General features: G+C 48.3%; 1 protein-coding gene across 1 annotated transcript in view; it reads left to right on the forward strand.

The window, feature by feature from the left end:
• The window catches only part of dnah3 (dynein axonemal heavy chain 3), a 28,893-nt gene that overhangs the window by 6,467 nt on the left and 3,403 nt on the right, over nucleotides 1–19,023 (forward strand). The window contains exons 14-57 of the mRNA XM_062525756.1: nucleotides 70–254; nucleotides 419–542; nucleotides 907–1,060; nucleotides 1,366–1,510; nucleotides 1,861–2,072; nucleotides 2,537–2,628; nucleotides 2,810–2,924; nucleotides 3,537–3,653; nucleotides 4,018–4,197; nucleotides 4,410–4,546; nucleotides 4,746–4,950; nucleotides 5,478–5,570; nucleotides 5,738–5,848; nucleotides 6,007–6,121; nucleotides 6,415–6,613; nucleotides 6,751–6,859; nucleotides 6,989–7,102; nucleotides 7,204–7,380; nucleotides 7,570–7,661; nucleotides 7,779–7,998; nucleotides 8,113–8,247; nucleotides 8,491–8,602; nucleotides 8,848–9,089; nucleotides 9,239–9,339; nucleotides 9,530–9,635; nucleotides 9,753–9,882; nucleotides 10,007–10,243; nucleotides 10,390–10,493; nucleotides 10,614–10,908; nucleotides 11,232–11,411; nucleotides 11,529–11,652; nucleotides 11,769–11,925; nucleotides 12,029–12,172; nucleotides 12,325–12,991; nucleotides 13,102–13,267; nucleotides 13,494–13,710; nucleotides 13,863–14,045; nucleotides 14,137–14,335; nucleotides 14,470–16,611; nucleotides 16,823–17,048; nucleotides 17,314–17,558; nucleotides 17,894–18,010; nucleotides 18,252–18,409; nucleotides 18,597–18,764. Coding sequence (XP_062381740.1) covers nucleotides 70–254; nucleotides 419–542; nucleotides 907–1,060; nucleotides 1,366–1,510; nucleotides 1,861–2,072; nucleotides 2,537–2,628; nucleotides 2,810–2,924; nucleotides 3,537–3,653; nucleotides 4,018–4,197; nucleotides 4,410–4,546; nucleotides 4,746–4,950; nucleotides 5,478–5,570; nucleotides 5,738–5,848; nucleotides 6,007–6,121; nucleotides 6,415–6,613; nucleotides 6,751–6,859; nucleotides 6,989–7,102; nucleotides 7,204–7,380; nucleotides 7,570–7,661; nucleotides 7,779–7,998; nucleotides 8,113–8,247; nucleotides 8,491–8,602; nucleotides 8,848–9,089; nucleotides 9,239–9,339; nucleotides 9,530–9,635; nucleotides 9,753–9,882; nucleotides 10,007–10,243; nucleotides 10,390–10,493; nucleotides 10,614–10,908; nucleotides 11,232–11,411; nucleotides 11,529–11,652; nucleotides 11,769–11,925; nucleotides 12,029–12,172; nucleotides 12,325–12,991; nucleotides 13,102–13,267; nucleotides 13,494–13,710; nucleotides 13,863–14,045; nucleotides 14,137–14,335; nucleotides 14,470–16,611; nucleotides 16,823–17,048; nucleotides 17,314–17,558; nucleotides 17,894–18,010; nucleotides 18,252–18,409; nucleotides 18,597–18,764 — 9,451 coding nt within the window. The remainder of the gene's footprint in view (nucleotides 1–69; nucleotides 255–418; nucleotides 543–906; nucleotides 1,061–1,365; nucleotides 1,511–1,860; nucleotides 2,073–2,536; nucleotides 2,629–2,809; nucleotides 2,925–3,536; nucleotides 3,654–4,017; nucleotides 4,198–4,409; nucleotides 4,547–4,745; nucleotides 4,951–5,477; nucleotides 5,571–5,737; nucleotides 5,849–6,006; nucleotides 6,122–6,414; nucleotides 6,614–6,750; nucleotides 6,860–6,988; nucleotides 7,103–7,203; nucleotides 7,381–7,569; nucleotides 7,662–7,778; nucleotides 7,999–8,112; nucleotides 8,248–8,490; nucleotides 8,603–8,847; nucleotides 9,090–9,238; nucleotides 9,340–9,529; nucleotides 9,636–9,752; nucleotides 9,883–10,006; nucleotides 10,244–10,389; nucleotides 10,494–10,613; nucleotides 10,909–11,231; nucleotides 11,412–11,528; nucleotides 11,653–11,768; nucleotides 11,926–12,028; nucleotides 12,173–12,324; nucleotides 12,992–13,101; nucleotides 13,268–13,493; nucleotides 13,711–13,862; nucleotides 14,046–14,136; nucleotides 14,336–14,469; nucleotides 16,612–16,822; nucleotides 17,049–17,313; nucleotides 17,559–17,893; nucleotides 18,011–18,251; nucleotides 18,410–18,596; nucleotides 18,765–19,023) is intronic.

Genomic DNA, 19,023 nt, shown 5'->3' on the forward strand with positions numbered 1-19,023 from the left:
TGACCCATAGCTGTGCGCTCTGTTTGAGAGTGTAGTTGACCCATAGCTGTGCGCTCTGTTCATGTGCAGCATCTGCCACCGCTTCGATGAGATCGTGGAGACCATCACCAGTGTTCCCAACACCACGGAGGAGCTGGTGGAGCTCAACCAGTTCTTCAAGCGGGCCAGCGAGGTCACCGTCCACACGCTGCAGGCCGAGATCGACGAGGCCTCCAACCGCCTCATTTTCCTCCTGGACTGTGCCACGCTGCCCGGTATTACAGTCTGTTTGTGTGTGTCTGTTAGACCAGATTGGAATTTTACTAAGTTATGCAAAGGCTCGTCATTGTTTAAGGTTTACTTTGATTCCTGTCTCCTTGACCTTCTGTCTGATGTATGTTTCTCTCTTCCTGTCTGGTTTCTCCTTCTCTGTTGTCAGCGGAGGACTTGAAGCTGAACAGCAGTGTGTTCCACTGGCCAGAGCAGATCCAGTGTGTGTTTGAGCTCAGCAAGGGCCGCCAGGCCTCCAGGAGGGAGCAAGCAGAGGAGCACCTGCAGAAGAGGTACACACACACACACACGTGTGCGCGCACACACACACACACACACACACACACACGTATGCATGCACGCACCCACACACACACACGTGTGGGCGCGCACACACACACACACACACGTATGCATGCGCGCACACGTGCACACACCATGACACATGTTCATACATATACACTCACACACACCACACACCATGACACATGTTCACACACACTGACCATGACACTCAGACACACACACTTACACTCTCTCTCTCATACACACACAGACACACACACACACACACACACACACACACACACACACACACACACACACACATGTACTGTATACAGAGCCCTCTGTGTTGTGTTGTGTTGTGTATGTCAGGGTGCAGGACTTTGATCAGATGCTGCAGAGCATGTGTAAGGAGGTGGACAGCTTCAAGAAGAAGGACATGATGGGCTACGAGGAGATGAAGAGCAACGTGGACAAACTCAACGAGCTCCAGGCGGCACTCAACTCAGCCTTCACTGAGCTGGAGGTACACACACACACACACGTGCACACACGCACGCACGCATGCACGTGCGTTACCAGAGGCAGACATCCCAATTACAGAAAGTAAAAGTCCTGCCATATATTCTTTCTACCTGTGCACTTAACACAGGTGATATCACTAATTATCTGATCTAGCTGGCTGCTAATTAGGAAGAGCTGGTTTACTAAATGATTGTATCAAATACTTGGCAGGACTTACTTTCTGAACTCAGGATATCTGCCTCTGTATGTTGCAAGTGAGCTATAGAGTGTACAGTATGTAAATGTGATGTGTGTGCATGTGTGCAGGACATTAATAAAGAGGAGGAGCTGCTGGAGAAGGAGCTGAGTCAGTTCCCTCAGCTACAGGCGGTCATGAGCGCCAAGCAGCCCTACGACCAGCTCTGGACCACCGCACTCACCTTCCAGAACAACTCAGAAGTGTGGATGAAGGGTACGGCGCACACACACACACACACACACACACACACACACACACACACACACACACACACACACACATACAGAACAACTCAGTTGTGTGGATGAAGGGTACGGCACACACACACACACACACACACACACACACACAGAGCAACTCAGATGTGTGGATGAAGGATACGGCACACTTACATACTTAGACAACCACACACACACACACACACACAGATAGCCACACAAGTGAAATGGTCAAGGTTCTTCATATCATATGGTCTCTATGCTTACATGTCCTAATAATTTGGACTCTGAGTAGTTGTGTGTATTTGTATATACACTATGTGTGTTGATGTGTGTGTTCACTAGGCTCGTTCCAGCACCTGAACGCTGAGCAGATCACCGAGGAGCTGGGCGGCATGTGGCGCCTCATGTACAAACTGACCAAGAGCTTTGCCGACCTGCCGGCTCCGCGCCGCGTGGCGGACAGCTTCAAGATCAAGATGGACAAGTTCAAGATGCACCTGCCCCTCCTCAGCACCATCTGCAACCCCGGCATGAAGGAGCGCCACTGGGACCAGGTGAGGGACCGACCGCCTCAAACCAGTTCAAGAGCCGCTTTAGCCAGAGGAGAACACCACTGAAAGGGCTGAGAAGGAGATAACCCTAAGATAAACACAGAATGTACATCCATCAATACATCTCTTTCTTTCTCTCTCTCTCTCTCTCTCTCTCTCTCCCTCCATTTTTCTCACTGTGTATTCTAGGCGTCTTACTGAGCGTCTCAAATGTACTCTAGTGCATTGATCCATTTGTGTCCACTAGCGCTAAGCTAAGCTACCTCTGCCCAGACCACCTTTGTTCCAGCGGTCACTATGACACACGCTGGACGGAGGCCAGCCAGACGCCCTCGTTACTTTTGGCGTCTCGCGTTCCAGTGCCGCTGTGCTTGGGGGAGCTAATCTGAGGGCCTGTGTGTGTGTGTGTGTGTGGGTGGGTGGGTGCGTGTGTGTATGTGTGTGTGTGTGTGTGTGTGCTGTTGCAGATCAGTGGCGTTGTAGGTTTTGATGTGGTACCAGAGGGAGACACATCACTGCTCAACATGGTGGAGCTCGGACTGTCCAAGTTCTCTGACAAGTAAGAGTGACCATGAATAAATACACACACACACACACACGTATTCATATACATGGATTAGAAGATAAGTAACTTGATGTGCATGTACCTGCATTTTCCAATAACTGTCTCTAATTATTATGCACTCTGTGTGTGTGTGTCCGTGTGTGTGTGTGTGTGTGTGTGTGTGTGTGTTTGTTAGGCTGGAAGAGATTGGCTCAGCTGCCAGTAAAGAGCACTCATTGGAGAAAGCCATGGAGAAGATGAGGAAGGAATGGGCCGACCTACGATTCTCATTCACCGAGTACAGAGACACGGTAATGCACACACACACGCACACACACACACACAACACACAATCACACACACCACAACACACACACACTCATACAAGTCACTTCAGGGTAACATAAAGGACCCTGTGAAACTTTAATGAGCACACATACACAAAAACTTAAATAAGATGCAACACAGGCAACACACGCACACACACACACACACACGCGCACGCACATGCACAGACGTACAGTAGGTGCATGGAAACATGCTCTGGTTCCAAAATCTGACAGGCGTGAGGTGTGCATTATTGAGTGTACTGTAAGGGGAGCTGGCAGCGTAATATCACACACTATCATGTTGCTGCTCAGATCAGCTTCCATCATAAACGCCACCACCAATCTGACACGCTCACACAGACGCTTGATGAGGCTGATTGCTGATAGTGGATGATTACCATTAAGACACACACACCCACCCACACACACACACACAGGCAGACACACACACACACAGAGGGAAGAATGCCACTAGGACTGCAAATTCATAGTATCTTAAGTGCTTACACTCGTCTAATGTTTGTTATTATATATGTGTGTGTGTGTGTGTGTGTGTGTGTGTGTGTGTGTGTGTTTCTGTGCGTGTGTATGTAGGGCACGAGTATTGTGAGTGCGGTGGATGATATCCAGGTGCTGCTTGATGATCACATCATAAAGACTCAGACCATGCGTGGATCTCCTTTCATCAAGCCTATTGAGGCAGACTGCAAGGTAACACCAGCACAGGCTGCAGGCCAACACTGACTGATGCACCACTGCAACAGTCTCCTCTACTGCACACTGCTGTCCCTTTGCACCTGAAGCAGAAGAAATGGACACAGCAGCTCTAAAACAATATGATTCACAACGTTCATGAAACATTACTTCACATATTATTGTAGCACTCTAACACACATAGAAGTGGGAATGTATTGCCTAAATCTTTAAAGGCAGTACAGCAGCTGGCATGTAGGATATTGATAACTCAAATGACTTTCATGTTAGAAGACAGCACTGTCATGTCACTATGACCAAATGAGTTTCTTTGTCCATCTGTGTCCATCTGTGTCCATCTGTCTGTGTATTTGCGTCTCAGCAATGGGAGGAGAAGCTGGTGTCCATGCAGGACATCCTGGACGCCATGCTGAGCTGCCAGGCCACCTGGCTCTACCTGGAGCCCATCTTCAGCTCCGAGGACATCATCGCCCAGATGCCCGAGGAGGGACGCAAGTTTGGCATCGTGGACAATTACTGGAAGGACATCATTGCTGAAGCGGTGTGTGTGTGTGTGTGTGTGTGTGTGAGAGAGAGAGAGAGAGAAAGAGAAAGAGAGAGAGAGAGAGAGAGAGAGCGAGTGTGTGTGTGTGTGTGTGTGACAGAGTTTTTACAGAGGTTCTTCTGGTGGGTTGTTTTCAACAAATCTGTGCATATATGCTTAAAATTGTGCATGTGTGTGTGTGTGTGTGTGTGTCTGTAACCTGACTCTAGGTCAAGGACACGCGTGTGCTGGTGGCCACCGGTCAGCCCAACATGCTGTCTCGCCTGCAGGAGTCTAATCTCTTTCTGGAGGACATCCAGAAAGGCCTGAACACCTACCTGGAGCAGAAGAGGCTCTTCTTCCCCAGGTCACACACCACTGACATTGCACACTCACAAAGATGGCCAAAACTACTGCAACATAGAAAACTCATTAGCTACCATAGATAATTCATATATAAATTATATATGAAAACATTATATTATAAATATAAACATTTGACTAGATACTATCCATTTTATTGCTGTCTCCAATTATCGCTTGTTTCTCTTTTGCTCCTCTAACAGATTCTTCTTCTTATCTAATGACGAGCTGCTGGAGATTCTGTCGGAGACTAAAGACCCACTGAGAGTGCAGCCTCACCTGAAGAAGTGCTTTGAGGGCATCGCCAAACTGGACTTCACCCCTGACCTGGAGATAGTTGGCATGATCAGCTCAGAGAAGGAGACTGTGCCTTTCAGTGAGAAGATCTACCCTGCCCACGCTAAGGTAGTCCACCCCCCTCTCCTGCTCTCTCGCTCTATCACTATTAGACTGCATTTGGTGAAGTGAATATTGAATGGGGTCTACAGATGGACAGTATTAACTACACCTTTGACTTCATAAACATTACATTTGGAATATCTTGATTTGTTTTATTATAAACTTGAAGGAGAATTCCAGCGATTTTTCACATAGTTTCTCGAGGTCACCGAGTACTGACTTTGTACTAGTTCAGGCCCCCCAGAGTAAAGAGCTGTAGCTACCTGTCTGCTTTAGCTTTAGACTGCATGAGCTCGAGCTAGGGAAAACCGGATGTTTCAGTTTTTTTTTTTTTTATTATTTATTCATCAAGACAATACTCAACCTCAAGAAACGGAGATCTGCGTAAAAATGTACCAGAAATTGACCAGAAATCTCCTTTTTCACTGCTCAGAGTTGGTTAATCTTAGTGTTTTGTAGTAATTGGGGATGTTGTTTGAAAGGTACATTTTTGCAATTTTTCATAGTTAAGAGATTTTGTTGTGTATGGGTTGTAGGGGATGGTGGAAAAGTGGCTGCACCAGGTTGAGAACATGATGTTGAGGAGTGTTAGAGATGTCATAAGCAAAGGAGTGGAACAGTACCCCCAGGTGAGTACGTACACACACACACACACACACACACACACACACACACACAAACACACACACACACACACACACACACACACACTGTGCACAATTGTTTAAGTTTACCTCTCTCTCTGCCACAATACACAAGCCAAATTCAGACAGGATGGATTTGTGTATGTGTGCAGGTGCCCAGGAATCGTTGGGTGTTGCAGTGGCCAGGCCAGGTGGTCATCTGTGCGTCCTCCATTTACTGGACCAGCGAAGTATCTGAAGCGATCCGGAACAACACACTACCAGTGAGAACCTGCACACACAAACACACACACACACAGCTGATGAAATAACTGCTCCTGGCGGACCAAAGCAATAGAGCTTTACTTTATATCTGACTGGACATCACATTATATCTGTATTCTGTATGGGATCACATAATATGTCGGTGTGACCCTCCCAGGCCTATGTGGAGAAGAGCAACGCACAGATCGCTGAGATTGTGGAGCTGGTGAGAGGGAAGCTGTCAGGTGGAGCCAGACTGACTCTGGGCGCTCTGACTGTCATTGATGTCCACGGTAACTACTCACCTACACTGCAACAGTGTTGCAGCATTTCTTATGCATATACAGTACATAACTACTTATACTTTATACTACAGTTAACATTCTTTTAAAACAGAGGCATTGAAATGATATGTATGCTCATATGGTGTTTCACTGTACAGTGGATTTAACATGTTACCGTCCGTCAACCTTGGGAGAGTGGTAGATACTGTATGTGATGGTGTGCTATATGAAGATGTGGTTGTATGTAGCCTGTGTGATACAGTATATAAATGTGTGGTGTGTGGTTGTGTTGTTGTGTGTAGCCCGTGACGTGGTGGCTAAGCTGGCGGAGGACCGCGTCTCCTGCCTGAATGACTTCCAGTGGATCTCCCAGCTGCGCTACTACTGGGAGGAGGGAGACGTGCTGCTCAGGATGATCACCACCTGCGTCACCTACGGCTACGAGTACCTGGGCAACTCCGCACGCCTGGTCATCACGCCGCTCACTGACCGATGCTACAGGTACACACACACACACATCATTCCTTCAAGCACTGAACAACAGTGTTTTAATGATAATTCATTGTTGCCATGTTGCAGTTTGCCTGCAGCTCAGATAGAAGAGAATATGGTGAGTGCTGTGTGGTGGTCTGTTGCAGAACTCTGATGGGAGCTCTGAAGCTGAATCTGGGAGGAGCCCCTGAGGGTCCAGCTGGAACAGGCAAAACAGAGACCACCAAAGATCTGGCCAAAGCCCTCGCCAAACAGGTACATCCATCATACCCTCTGGCCATCCATCAGTAGCATTACATGATAGCATACTTCTCCATTCCGCCAGTTTGAACAGTGATCTATGAGTTGCTCTAAATAAGTCCTGCCTTGCCCTTCTCTCTGTAGTGTGTGGTGTTTAACTGCTCAGATGGCCTGGACTACAAGGCCATGAGTAAGTTCTTTAAGGGGCTGGCGCAGTCTGGAGCCTGGGCCTGCTTTGATGAGTTTAACCGTATCGAGGTGAGGAGGGCGGCCATGGTTGAACGATTCTAAATTGTGATGGTGTGGTTGTGTGTGTGATTGTCTGAGTCTTTTTTTGTGTGTGTGTGTGTGTGACTCAGGTGGAGGTGCTCTCAGTGGTGGCCCAACAGGTGCTGTGCATCCAGCAGGCCATAGCGCGCGACCTCAAGCGCTTCCTGTTCGAGGGCACGGAGCTGTCGCTCAACCCCACCTGCTGCGTCTTCATCACCATGAACCCCGGCTACGCCGGCCGCGCTGAGCTGCCCGACAACCTCAAGGTGACCTCCCCAGCACGCCCAGTCTGTCAACAGCAACTAGTTGACCACACCATTGTGAGAAGTATGTATGCTGATTTGTTCTGTGTGTGTGTGTGTGTGTGTGTGTGTGTGTGTGTGTGTGTGTGTGTGTGTGTGTGTGTGTGTGTGTGTGTGTGTGTGTGTGTGTGTGTGTGTGTGTGTGTGTTTCAGGTTCTGTTCCGTACAGTAGCTATGATGGTCCCAGACTACGGGCTGATTGGAGAGATCTCCCTGTACTCCGTGGGCTTCATTCAGTCCAGAAGGTACTAAGCTCGTCTTCATTGATTAAACTAACTGGACATAAAAGCATTTCCTAGTGTTGACACAGCATCACTTGGTAAGAGGAAATCAATGACGCATAAACTTGGTTTCCATGGCAGCCTGGCTCAGAAGATTGTGGCGACCTACCGGCTGTGCTCGGAGCAGCTCTCCTCTCAGAGTCACTATGACTACGGGATGCGCGCGGTGAAATCGGTCCTGACTGCCGCGGGGAACCTCAAACTTAAGTACCCGGAGGTGGATGAGAGCGTGCTGCTGCTCAGAGCCCTCATGGATGTCAACATGGCCAAGTTCCTCGCTCAGGATGTACCCCTCTTCCAGGTGTGTGTGTGTGTGTGTGTGTGTGTAAGTGAGAGGCAGACAGGTTTGTGCGCATTTGGTGTATGATTGTCTGTGTGTGAATGTATCCATATGTGCTGCTGGGCCTCTCCTCAGGGTATCATCTCAGATCTGTTTCCTGGAGTGGTTCTGCCTAAGCCTGACTACGAGCTGCTACTGAAGGCTCTGGAGGACAACATAGCCAAACTTGGTCTACAACCTGTGCCCTGGTTCATTGGCAAGATCATACAGGTACCGCAGTGTGCCGCCAAAACTCCCAACACTAAAACTAAATGTGAATGTAAAGTATAAGCAGATGAATGCCTCTGAACAGTCAAAAGCATCTCTGTATTGTTTACATTCTGGACTTACATGATGCTGTGTGTACACAGTATTTACATTATGGTGTGTTAGGTGTATGAGATGATGTTAGTGAGGCACTTCTTCATGGTGCTGTGTGTATTTACATTATGGTGTGTTTGTGTGGTACTGTAGGTGTATGAGATGATGTTGGTAAGACACGGCTTCATGATTGTGGGGGAGCCGATGGGAGGCAAGACTTCAGCATATAAGGTCCTGGCAGGAGCACTGAGGGACCTATTTGAAGGTAGCCAATCACCCACAACCACATTCATTATGTTCACATCACCCACAACCACACTCATTATATGTTGGCCTGTGGACAGTGTGGGAATGAGTCATTCACATGCCATCTGTTTATTTACATGTAGAGGGTCAACACAAAAATGTAATGCTTGAGTGATCGATGTAAATGTTGAAGTTTCTTTTATATACGCCCTCAAAGTTACTTTTGAAGTTAATCATTTGTGTGTGTGTGATTCTTATCTTTAGCAAATCAGATGGAGGAGTTTGCCGTGGACTACCGCATCATCAATCCCAAAGCCATCACCATGGGTCAGCTGTACGGCTGCTTCGACCCGGTCAGCCATGAGTGGTCCGACGGTGTGCTGGCCACCTCCTTCCGTGAGCAGGCCCAATCCACCTCTGATGACCGGCAGTGGATCCTGTTTGACGGGCCCATCGATGCTGTCTGGATTGAGAACATGAACACTGTGCTGGATGACAATAAGAAGGTGAGTCAACTCTGAGGCTGAAAACTAAAATTGCCACCTACCTCATTGAAGTATGTGTGTAGGTCTCCATGAGAACTACGTTACAAGTGTCTCAATTAGTCTGTATGAATTACTCAATAAGATGTTTTTTTCACTTCATGTTTTTCTAGCTGTGTCTGATGAGTGGTGAGATCATTCAAATGAGTGCAAAGATGAGTTTGATCTTTGAACCAGCTGATTTGGAGCAGGCCTCTCCAGCTACTGTCAGCAGGTATCACACAGTCCTGATGCACACACACCAAAATACACTAATAACAAACATACTACCATCTTCACTAATATGCACATAGAAGTGAATTAATAACGAGTTTGAAGCAATACTTTCTCTATTGTAATGTGGAAAATGGTGTGATAGTATCCTTGCAGGACCATTTAAAGTATGTGTGTGTGTATGTGTGTAGGTGTGGTATGATTTACATGGAGCCCCATCAGCTTGGCTGGACTCCTTTGAGAGACTCCTACATGGACACACTCCCCAAGAGCCTCAGTGAAGAGCACATGGAACTGGTGAGACTTACACTCTGACACACACATACACACGCTTATGTGTAACACACACACACAACCTTCTATGAGAAGACCTTGGAAAAACATGTCACTAACAGGACTCTGTTGGTTTGAAAGGTGAAAGACCTGTTTGATTGGCTTCTGCAACCAAGTCTGGACTTCATTACCCATGAATGCCGTTTCCTGGTGCAGACGTCTCCCATTCACCTTGCCTACAGTCTTATGCGGCTGTACACATGCCTATTGGGTGAGGTCACTCAGGGGTCAACAGAAACAAACACTCACACACACACTCTATCACATACACATTATCCACAGTACTCTTATATCCTATGCTGATAAGTGTGTGTGTGCTTTTTTCCTTATGAAAGATGAGATTGCGGTGTCTGGTGAGGATGGGAAGGAGCCCATGTCCAGCCAACAGATTACCATGTGGCTGCAGGGCCTCTTCTTATTCGCTCTTGTTTGGACTGTGGGCGGGACCATCAATGGTGACAGCAGGAAGAAGTTTGATGTTTTCTTCCGGAACCTGATCTCTGGCACTGACCCCAATCACCCACGGCCCAAGAGCGTCAAACTCACCAAGGCCAACGTCTTCCCTGAGAGAGGTCTGCCACAAAGACACGCACCTGCAAGATGTCCCACAACAACAGCCCACAAGCCACAACTACCCCTGTGTGACATGACATGTACAGTGTGTCCGTCTCTGAATACTGACCTCTCTGCTTTGTGTGTATGTTCTCTGTTACCGTAGGCGCAGTGTATGACTACTACTTTCACAAACAAGGGCCTGGACAGTGGAACTCATGGATGGACTCAATTACGAAGGAAGAGAGCACCATCGCTCCCAATGCTAATGTATGAACATACACATACACATACTGTACAAGTCTGTCCAATGTCAAACCACTAAACAACAGAGCACCTGTGAATGTACACACACAATATTTCCTGTCACTCAATCACTGTGCTGCGCAGGTGTCAGACCTGATCATCCCCACTATGGAGACGGCACGTCAGTTCTTTTTCCTGCGCACCTACGTGGCACATGAGGTGCCCACCCTGTTCGTGGGGCCCACGGGCACGGGCAAGTCCATCATCACCGCCAGCTTCCTGATGAGCCTGCCCAAGGAGAACTACACACCCAACTGCATCAACTTCTCTGCTCAGACCTCAGCCAATCAGACACAAGATATCATCATGTCCAAGCTGGACCGTAGGCGCAAGGGCGTGTTTGGTCCACCTATGGGGAAGAAGTGTGTCATTTACGTAGGTAAGGAACCAGTGGAACTGTGTGTGTAGGTGCAGGTATGTGTGTGTGTGTCTATGTGTTTGTGTGAGTGTATGTGTTTACAATATGTTGTCTAATTAGATTAGGAGAGGTTAGTGAGTGGTGAGATTAAAATGTTTTATGCGAATTCTGCAGTCCTTCACAAAACCATAAGTGCTTGTTTGTATACGATACGTGTGTGTGTTTTTAAAAACCAATTGGTACTAGAGAGACCCATCTCGGTTTAGTTCATGGCAATTAAGAGATCCTCATTGAATCATTCACATCATTTTTAAAGTCGTGACCTTTAACCTCTTGGTTCCCAGATGACCTTAACATGCCAGCAAAGGAGATCTATGGGGCACAGCCTCCTATTGAGATTCTGAGGCAGCTCATTGATCACGCTCACTGGTATGACAGGAAGGACACATCTCGACAGGACATTGTTGACGTGCTGCTCGTCACGGCCATGGGGCCCCCTGGTGGTGGAAGAAATGACATTACAGGTACAGTAAAGATCTCAGCACAGACTTTCCCATTGGTTTTGATAACTAACCTTCTTGCTGACTTCCTGTGCATCTTTTTGACATGCCCTCCTCTTGTTATTTTGGTGTTTATTTCAGGTCGTTTCACGCGCCACCTCAATGTGGTGTCCATCGACTCATTTGATGATGAGACACTCAGCAAGATCTTCACATCAATCACTGACTGGCACTTTGCCAAAGGGTTCGATGCTACCTTCTCCAGGTCAGTTCAGAATGCTTTCTGCCTAATACCACCAGCATTGAGTTTGCTCAGGTAACAAAAGCCTTGCATTTTAATGATAAGGGACTGAGTATGTCTTTGAATGTTAACTGTTGCAGACTGGGTAAGATCATGGTCCAGGCTACCATGGCAGTGTATAAAGATGCGATAGATGCCTTCCTGCCAACGCCCTCTAAGTCCCATTATATCTTCAACCTGCGTGACTTCAGCCGAGTCATCAAAGGAGTGCTGCTCGCTCCAGCCACACACTTGAAGGCAAGCACATTGATCACAGACACAAAGCTAATGCCTGTTTGTTGATACACCATATATGTTGTGTAGTGAGGTAGATTTATCACTATCAAATGTTTACACACAGGAGGGTGATAAGCTGATCCGTCTCTGGATCCATGAGATATACCGGGTATTCTATGACCGTCTCATTGACAATGAAGACAGACTAACCTTCTTCAACATTGTGAAGGAGAGAACCTCAGACTACTTCAAACAAAGCATGGACAAGGTGAGACACTGGCTTTATGCTCCAGAAAATGAAGTGAATGGTGGTTTCCTGCCTACCTCCTCTCGCAGTTCCTTTCATCCCTCTTTCTACATTCATCCCTCATCTCTGGTCATCAACTCTCTCTCTCTCTCTCTCTCTCTCTCTCTCCACAGCTCCTGGGTCATCTGACACTGTCTGGCACAGTGGAGGACGACGACGTCCGCGGCCTGTTCTTCGGCGACTACACCAAGCCCGACTCAGACACACGTGCCTACGACGAGATCACCGACCTGAAGGAGCTGATGGCCATCATGGAACACTACCTAGACGAGTTCAACAACGTGAGCAAGGCGCCCATGTCGCTGGTCATGTTCAAGTTTGCCATCGAGCACATCTCGCGTATCTGCCGCGTCCTCAAGCAGGACAGCGGGCACCTGCTGCTGGTGGGCATCGGCGGCTCGGGCCGGCAGAGCGCCACCAAGCTGGGCACCTTCATCAACGACTACGAGCTCTTCCAGATCGAGCTGACACGGACCTACAGTATGTCGGACTGGCGCGACGACGTCAAGCGCGTGATGCTGAAGGCGGGCATGGAGGGCAAGAGGACCGTGTTCCTGTTCAGCGACGGGCAGGTGAAGGACGAGGCATTTGTGGAGGACATCAATATGCTGCTGAACACGGGTGACGTGCCTAACATCTTCGCTGCTGACGAGCGCGCCGACATCATTGAGAAGATGCAGGGCGTGGCGCGTCTGGAGGGCAAGAAGATCGATGCCACGCCCCTCTCCATGTACAACTACTTCATCGACCGTGTTAAAGCTCACTTGCACATCGTCCTGGGTACAGGCTGCATCTCAACACCTGATGACCTTCTGTATCACCAGAAAGAACATTTATTCTAATTCAAACGCTAATCTTCACCATGTTGTTTATGTTTACCTGTGTTACAGCCATGAGTCCCATTGGTGATGCCTTCCGAAACCGGTTGCGGATGTTCCCTTCACTGATCAACTGTTGCACGATCGACTGGTTCCAGGCCTGGCCAGCAGACGCTCTGGAGATGGTCGCCAACACATTCCTAAAGGATGTGGAACTGGAGGACAACATCAGAGTAGCGTGAGTCTCCATTGTAAACTACCTCAACAACAATCAATCAACAGTGCATATATGTGCTTAAGTGAGATATGCTTATGTAAGATACATATACTTTGTGAAGACTTTTTTTGTTCACAGTAATAGGATACTATGTGTACTACAACATTCTTCATTTTTATTTTGCTACATCCATTCTCAACCACAACTTCAACTCCATTTCTTCTCTCTCTCTCATGTTCTCTGTCAGTGTGGTGGACATGTGTAAGACGTTCCAGGAGAGTGTGCGTCACCTAAGTGAGAGGTTCTACTCTCAGCTGCGCCGGCACAACTATGTGACGCCGACCTCCTACCTGGAGCTCATCCTCACCTTCAAGGTTCTGCTGGGCTCACGCAGAGACCAAGTGAACACCTTCAGGAACAGATACCTGGTCGGCCTGGAGAAGTTGGACTTCGCCTCCTCTCAGGTGAGGATGACGGGAGAGTAGAGGGATGGATGGACATGCACACACAAACACATGCTTTACAGGAAAATTGATAGTTAAAGATCCTAGTGATAGTATTGGCTTAACTAAAACCTGTACCTGTTATTAATCAAAAGGTCCACCTTGTTTTCCAGGTGGCAGTGATGCAAGAAGAGCTGACTGCATTGCAGCCTGAGCTGATAAAGACATCGGCAGAGACAGACGCCATGATGGAGAAGATTGAGAAGGAGACTGTGGAGGTGGACGCCAAGAAAGAACTGGTGGCTGGAGATGAAAAAGTAGCCAATGATGCAGCAGCGGCTGCCAAGGCCATTAAAGTATGTGTATCACTGGAACAGGAGCATACCCTCATATAAACAGCAAAACAGTTACTGATGTGATCTAAATGTGTGCATGTGTGTGTGTTAGGATGAGTGTGAGGGGGATCTGGCTGAAGCCATGCCTGCTCTGGAGGCTGCCCTCTCAGCTCTGGACACTCTGAAGCCTGCAGACATCACTGTGGTCAAGTCCATGACCAATCCACCCGCTGCCGTCAAACTGGTCATGGAGTCCATCTGTGTCATGAAGGGCATCAAGCCTGAGAGGAAGCCTGATCCCGGTGGCTCAGGTCAGGGTTTAGAGCTTTAGAGCATTAGAGTATTAATGTGGCAATTTGAGATGTTTATATGATGAAAAAGTAATTATATAATCAATCATGTGTTGATATTATATGCCACATCCTGTGTCTATTGTGGTCTGCAGGTAAAATGATTGAGGACTTCTGGGGCAACTCCAAGAAGCTCTTGAGTGACCTCCGTTTCCTGGATAGCCTCAAGGCCTTTGACAAAGACAACATTCCCCCAGCCAACATCAAGCGGATTCGCGAGAAGTTCATCGACCACCCAGACTTCCAGCCGAACCTCATCAAGAATGTGTCATCCGCATGCGAAGGGCTCTGCAAATGGGTGCGCGCCATGGAAGTGTATGAGCGCGTGGCCAAGGTGGTGGCACCCAAGAAAGAGCGCCTCCAGGCAGCCGAGTCGGAATTGGCCATCCAGATGGCCACACTGGAGGTGAAGCGGGGCGAGTTGAAGGAAGTGGAGGACCGTCTGCAGGCTCTCAATGACACCTTCGCGGAGATGAACCAGAAGAAGAATGACCTGGAGGACAACATTGAACTGTGTTCCCAGAAGCTCGTCAGAGCAGAGAAGCTGATTGGTGGACTAGGCGGGGAGAAGGACCGCTGGACAGAGGCCGCCTTCAACCTGGGCATCAAGTACACCAACCTCACCGGGGACGTCCTCCTGTCATCGGGCACGGTGTCCTACTTGGGCGCGTTCACGGTGGACTACCGTGTTGAGTGCCAACATGCCTGGCATCGGCTGTGTCAACAGAAGAAAGTGCCCTGCTCTGACGACTTCACCCTTAGCAACACCCTTGGAAACCAAGTGTTGATTCGACAGTGGCAGATTGCAGGGTTACCTGTGGACGCATTCTCAACTGACAATGGTATCATTGTGACAAACTCAAGGCGTTGGCCAGTGATGATTGACCCACAAGGCCAGGCCAACAAGTGGGTAAAGAACATGGAGAAGGCTAATAAATTAGCTGTCATCAAGATCACAGACCCAACGTATGTCAGAACCTTGGAAAATTCCATCCAGTTTGGCACACCGGTTCTGATGGAGAACATTGGGGAGGAGCTGGATGCTGTTCTGGAGCCAGTTCTCCTGAAACAGACATTCCGGCAACAGGGTGTTGAGTACATGAAGATTGGTGAGAACATTGTGGAGTACTCCAAAGACTTTCGCTTCTACATGACCACAGGGCTCAGGAACCCACACTACCTTCCCGAGGTAGCCGTGAAGGTGTGCCTGATCAACTTCATGATCACGCCACTGGGGCTGGAGGACCAGCTGCTGGGCATCGTGGCGGCCATGGAGAAGCCCGAGCTGGAGGAGAAGAAGAACCAGCTTATCCTGGAGGGTGCCGCCAACAACAAGCAGCTTAAGGAGATTGAGGACAAGATCCTAGAGGTGCTCTCTTCCTCGGAGGGGAACATCCTGGAAGACGAGACCGCCATCAAAGTGCTGTCCTCCTCCAAGATCCTGTCTGAGGAGATCTCAGAGAAGCAGAAGGTAGCGAACATCACAGAGCAGGAGATCGACGACACCCGCATGGGCTATCGGCCAGTGGCCGAACACTCGTCTATCCTGTTCTTCTGCGTGTCCGACCTGGCCAACATTGAGCCCATGTACCAGAACTCGCTCACCTGGTTCATCAACTTGTACCTGAACTCCATTGCCCAGAGTGTCCGCAGCGACGACCTGAACATGCGCATCGACAACATCATCGCCCACTTCACCAACAGCATCTACAACAATGTGTGCCGCTCGCTCTTCGAGAAGGACAAGCTGCTTTTCTCGCTGCTGCTGACCGTTGGCATCATGAATGGCCAGGGGCAGGTCGACGACCAAGTCTGGCGCTTCCTGCTAACGGGGGGCATCGCCCTGGAGAACCCGCACCCCAACCCCGCCCCCGAGTGGCTCTCCGACAAGTCCTGGTCGGAGATTGTGCGCGCCTCCGAGCTGTGCAACCTGGAGGGCTTGTATGAGCATGTGCAGGAAAACGTGGAGAAGTGGAGGCAAATTTACGATTCCGGCCGACCCCACGAGGAACAGCTGCCGGACAATTGGCGTGTGCTGGAGGGCATGGACCGCCTGGTGGTGCTGCGCTGCTTCAGGCCTGATAAGCTGGTGCCTGCTATCCAGGAGTTCATCGTGGTGAACATGGGCCGGCCGTATATCGAGCCCCCCACTTTTGACCTCGGCGGTAGCTATGACGACTCAAACTGCTGCTCCCCGCTCATTTTCATCCTATCACCAGGGTCTGATCCTACTGCTGGTAAGACCCGTGTATGCACATATGCATATACAACATGTCACATATTGTTATAATTTAATCCCATTCAAGAAAGTCTTGAAAATACCAGATTGTGCAGTCTCATACATTATGCTGATATCATACTATTCAAGACTCCAGGGGTTTCTGGAGTTTGTGTCTGGGACTGTGGTCATGCAAAGCAACTAAAACACACCTGTATGTTTTTTTCCAGGTTTACTGAAATTTGCAGATGACCTGGGGATGGGAGGCGGTAAAACCCAGACGATCTCCCTGGGGCAGGGACAGGGCCCCATAGCGCAGGTTATGATCGAGAAGGCCCTGAAGGATGGGGGCTGGGTGGTGCTGCAGAACTGCCATCTGGCCACCAGCTGGATGCCCGCCCTGGAGAAGATCTGTGAGGAGGTCATCGTCCCTGACAACACACATCCCAGTTTCAGGTGAATACAGAGGAATACACGACAAACAATAAATAAAAGATTTTTTTTAAAAAAAAAACGTTTAAAAAAAAAAAAAAACAATACTAGGCAGAAATATACTCATAACAGTTTTGATGATTAAGAAAAACGTGACACGCATCACATATATGAATAAGTATATTAGAAGAGTATTTAGTGTGCACACACTGTGTGTTCAGAAATGCATCCAATTCCAATGGTTTTGGAATACATCTCTCACACATCTGAATCTGCACTCTTCTCTCAGGTTATGGCTGACCAGCTACCCCTCTGACAAGTTCCCTGTGAGCATCCTGCAGAACGGGGTGAAGATGACCAACGAGCCGCCCAAAGGCCTGCGCGCCAACATCCTGCGCGCTTACATCAGCGACCCCATCTCTGACCCCAACTTCTTCCTCAGCTCCAGCAAGCAGGAGGTCTGGCAGAAGCTGCTCTTCGGAATCTGCTTCTTCCACGCTCTGGTGCAAGAGAGACGAACCTACGGGCCCCTGGGTCAGAATATGCATACATCTCATGACTGTGTGGTGCTTGATGTACATATTACATATGTACTACATATTTGCTTATGAGAAGCAGCCCTCAAGGACAGGGGTATGCAGTATCAGTGTAGTTAGACGGACAACCTTTGTTATTTTCCTTAATCTTTAATAGAACTTCCATTAATAGGTTTAATAGAACTACCCATGTTTTATCCAGAAATCCCCCTATAATCTTGCATGTACACACACTTGATGTCCCATCTGATAGTGTGAAGACAGTGAAGACTGGACTATGATGTTGTTTAGTTGGAAAATTAACCCATCCTTCTGTTGTGTGTATATGTTTAGGTTGGAATATACCATATGAGTTTAATGAGTCAGACCTGAGGATCACTATGCGACAGATCCACATGTTCCTGGAGGAGTATGAGGAAGTTCCACTAGAGGCTCTCACCTATTTAACTGGTTAGACAGACAAAGACACACACACACACACACACACACACACACACACACACACACACACACACACACACACACACACCCTTAAAAACTCTTCATGAATAATAAAAAAGGAAGACAGTATAGCTTCCCAAATGGCATTACATGTACTGCCATTATTGTTTGAAATATGACACTTCAAGCTATAAGTCACACCTGTATGTGGTGCACATGTGTAAGACTGGCCGTGTGGTTGTCTCCCCAGGGGAGTGCAACTATGGAGGCAGGGTGACTGATGACAAGGACAGGAGACTGCTGCTCTCCCTGCTGTCCATCTTCTTCAACACAGAGATACTCGAGCACGACTGCTACAAGTTGTGTGAGGGAGACCTCTACCATGTCCCTGTTTATGGTCCCTATGAGGTATGCACACTGTCATTCCCACAATCACTTGCACAGTTAGTATGCAACACACTTCACTATGCACACACTCTTCACTATTCTACACTATTTCCTCATGGATCTAGGAATTGCATCAAAACATAGTTTTGATCTTAAAAAGGTAAATGTTACCTGTGAATTCAGTCATTAAATCTCTATCTTTCCTCAGAGCTACGTCGATTACATCCGAAATCTGCCAATCAGTGCTGAACCTGGTGTGTTTGGCCTGCATAGCAATGCAGATATCACCAAGGACAACCAGGAGACTAATCAGCTGCTGGAGGGAGTTCTGTTGACCCTACCCAGGCAGACAGGAGGTGGGGCCAAGTCACCACAGGTGAGGATGTGGGTCTGACCGGCTGAAACCTTGAATGATTTTAACGTTTTTGCGTTTCTATGTTTGCTGATGCATTACTGACGTAAATCTAACTGGTCGCACATTTTAGAGGAGAATTCAGAATTCATAGATCTTTGTTTCTCCAGGTCACCGAGTACTGTCGGTTCTACCTAGAGTTGCTCTGGGGGCATGAACGTAAACATGCCCTCAGAGTGTAGCACTATAGCTGCCTGCCTTTACCTGAGTGTATTATCCAATC

Source organism: Sardina pilchardus, chromosome 22 (assembly GCF_963854185.1).
Source record: "Sardina pilchardus chromosome 22, fSarPil1.1, whole genome shotgun sequence".
Lineage (NCBI taxonomy): Eukaryota > Metazoa > Chordata > Actinopteri > Clupeiformes > Clupeidae > Sardina > Sardina pilchardus.